The sequence below is a fragment of the Mesoplodon mirus genome, assembly GCF_964341445.2.
Source record: "Mesoplodon mirus genome assembly, chromosome: 2".
Lineage (NCBI taxonomy): Eukaryota > Metazoa > Chordata > Mammalia > Artiodactyla > Ziphiidae > Mesoplodon > Mesoplodon mirus.
The window spans coordinates 385,037-387,290 of record NC_138977.1 but is presented as its reverse complement, the minus strand read 5'-3'; the positions used below and the strand labels follow the sequence as shown (position 1 = coordinate 387,290).

At 41.8% G+C, this 2,254-nt stretch overlaps 1 protein-coding gene across 2 annotated transcripts; it reads left to right on the top strand.

The window, feature by feature from the left end:
- Positions 1-749: 749 nt before the first annotated feature.
- NPY2R (neuropeptide Y receptor Y2) lies at positions 750-1,935 on the top strand (the record flags this gene model as incomplete). 2 transcript variants are annotated; one of them, XM_082603509.1, is made up of 2 exons in its annotated part: positions 750-877; positions 1,217-1,935. In XM_082603509.1, exons 1-2 carry the CDS (start codon positions 781-783, stop codon positions 1,933-1,935), a joined length of 816 nt encoding a protein of 271 aa, XP_082459635.1. In that variant the 5' UTR covers positions 750-780. The 2 variants fall into 2 exon arrangements, with proteins under 2 accessions (XP_082459635.1, XP_082459634.1); XM_082603508.1 differs by having other exon boundaries at positions 750-1,935.
- Positions 1,936-2,254: the final 319 nt, after the last annotated feature.

The window sequence follows — 2,254 nt, the reverse complement described above, 5'->3', positions numbered from 1 at the left end:
TTGACCTAAGTAGGGCACACAGAAGGATTCTGAGGGTTGAGTGGGTGACTAGAGAAGAAAGGTGTTAAAACTTTTGTATTCAAGGATTAGAGAGAGATGAAGTTCAGATTGGACATATTTTCATACAGTTCCTAGGTAGGATTCTGCTGTATGTCAGGTAGGAAGTTTATTTCAGATCATCAAAGAAACTGCTGTTTTACACAGGCTACCTATTTTTAATGCTAATCCCTACATTAGAAAAAATGGCTATGAAACAGAATCTGCTCAGTTTATCTTAAATATTTTATACACCTAAAGTCCAAGCACCAAACAAAGGATTTTAATATTTGTCTCTTTTCTGCACAATTAGTTGCTATATTTATAAATTTAAAACAGTCAAGATATTGAAGCAAACTTTATCTACCTTAAAATTAATATGATGAATTTATAGCAGTTATAAAATTAATTGATAATGTTTGTAATATCCATCTCACTTAAAATGGATTGAATCAATTTGGTCGCATTCACATAGGAATTGTGTCTATACTATAGACATTACATTTTGCCTTCATAATATACATTTCAAGGATCTGATTTAATTCATCCATATTTGTGAATAGACTTATTAAAGGGTCCACTTTATTGAAATGTTCTACTATGTGCAAATTTAGGGATCAGAGGACAGATACTTTGAGCCCCAACCAAAATGAAACCAATCCATTTGTGATATTCCTTGCACCCTTGAGTTTTCCTCGTTCCATATTTGTTCATTTTTTAAATTGTAGATTCTTGTGCTAGTTGATGAAAATGGGTCCATTAGGTGCAGAGGCTGATGAGAACCAGACAGTGGAAGAAATGAAAGTGGAGCAGTTCGGTCCAGGGCACACCACTCCTAGAGGGGAGCTGGCCCCTAACTCTGAGCCGGAGCTTATAGACAGCACCAAGCTGATTGAGGTACAGATCGTCCTTATATTGGCCTATTCCTCCATCATCTTGCTTGGGGTGATTGGCAATTCCTTGGTGATCCATGTGGTGATCAAATTCAAGAGCATGCGTACAGTAACCAACATTTTTATTGCCAACCTGGCTGTGGCGGATCTTCTGGTGAACACCCTGTGCTTGCCATTTACACTTACCTACACCTTAATGGGGGAGTGGAAAATGGGTCCTGTCCTATGCCACTTGGTGCCCTATGCCCAGGGCCTGGCGGTACAAGTGTCCACCATCACCTTGACAGTAATTGCCCTTGACCGGCATCGCTGCATTGTCTACCACCTGGAGAGCAAGATTTCCAAGCGAATCACCTTCTTGATTATTGGTTTGGCTTGGGGCATCAGTGCCCTGCTAGCAAGCCCCCTGGCCATCTTCCGGGAGTATTCATTGATTGAGATTATTCCTGACTTTGAGATTGTGGCCTGTACTGAGAAGTGGCCTGGTGAGGAGAAGAGCATCTATAGCACTGTCTACAGTCTTTCCTCCTTATTAATCCTGTATGTTTTGCCTCTGGGCATCATCTCTGTTTCCTATACTCGTATCTGGAGTAAACTTAAGAACCATGTCACCCCTGGAGCTGCTAATGACCACTACCATCAGCGGAGGCAAAAAACCACCAAAATGCTGGTGTGTGTGGTGGTGGTATTTGCAGTCAGCTGGTTGCCGCTCCATGCCTTCCAACTTGCTGTCGACATTGACAACAAAGTCTTGGACCTGAAGGAGTACAAACTCATCTTCACTGTGTTCCACATCATTGCCATGTGCTCCACCTTTGCCAACCCCCTTCTCTATGGCTGGATGAACAGCAACTACAGAAACGCTTTCCTCTCAGCCTTCCGCTGTGAGCAGAGGTTAGACACCATTCTCTCCGAGGTATCTATGACATTCAAATCTAAAAAGAACCTGGAAGCCACAGAGAACAATGGTCCCAATGATTCTTTCACAGAGGCTGCCAACGTCTAAGGCAACTGCCGTGTGAAAATATATGGATGAATTCTGACCAGAGCTGTAAACCTAGTTGAGTGGGGTGTGCAGGTGCATCCTCATTTCCCATTTTAAGGAAACATCTGAATGGAAGCAACTGCAGTGTAATTCATGGAAAGCTGTTTGTCAGAGTCTAGTAAAAACACTCAAATTCAAAGATAAGGCAACAAAAGTTTGCTTACAGTTGCTTAGATTGTAAGTTGGATTATGAATAAAAGCAGAGAGAAATGGTTTTGACTGTTTCCCAGGGTGAAGGAAACGTGAACAAGGAGTTGGTGTTATCAGCATTGCTAAGAGG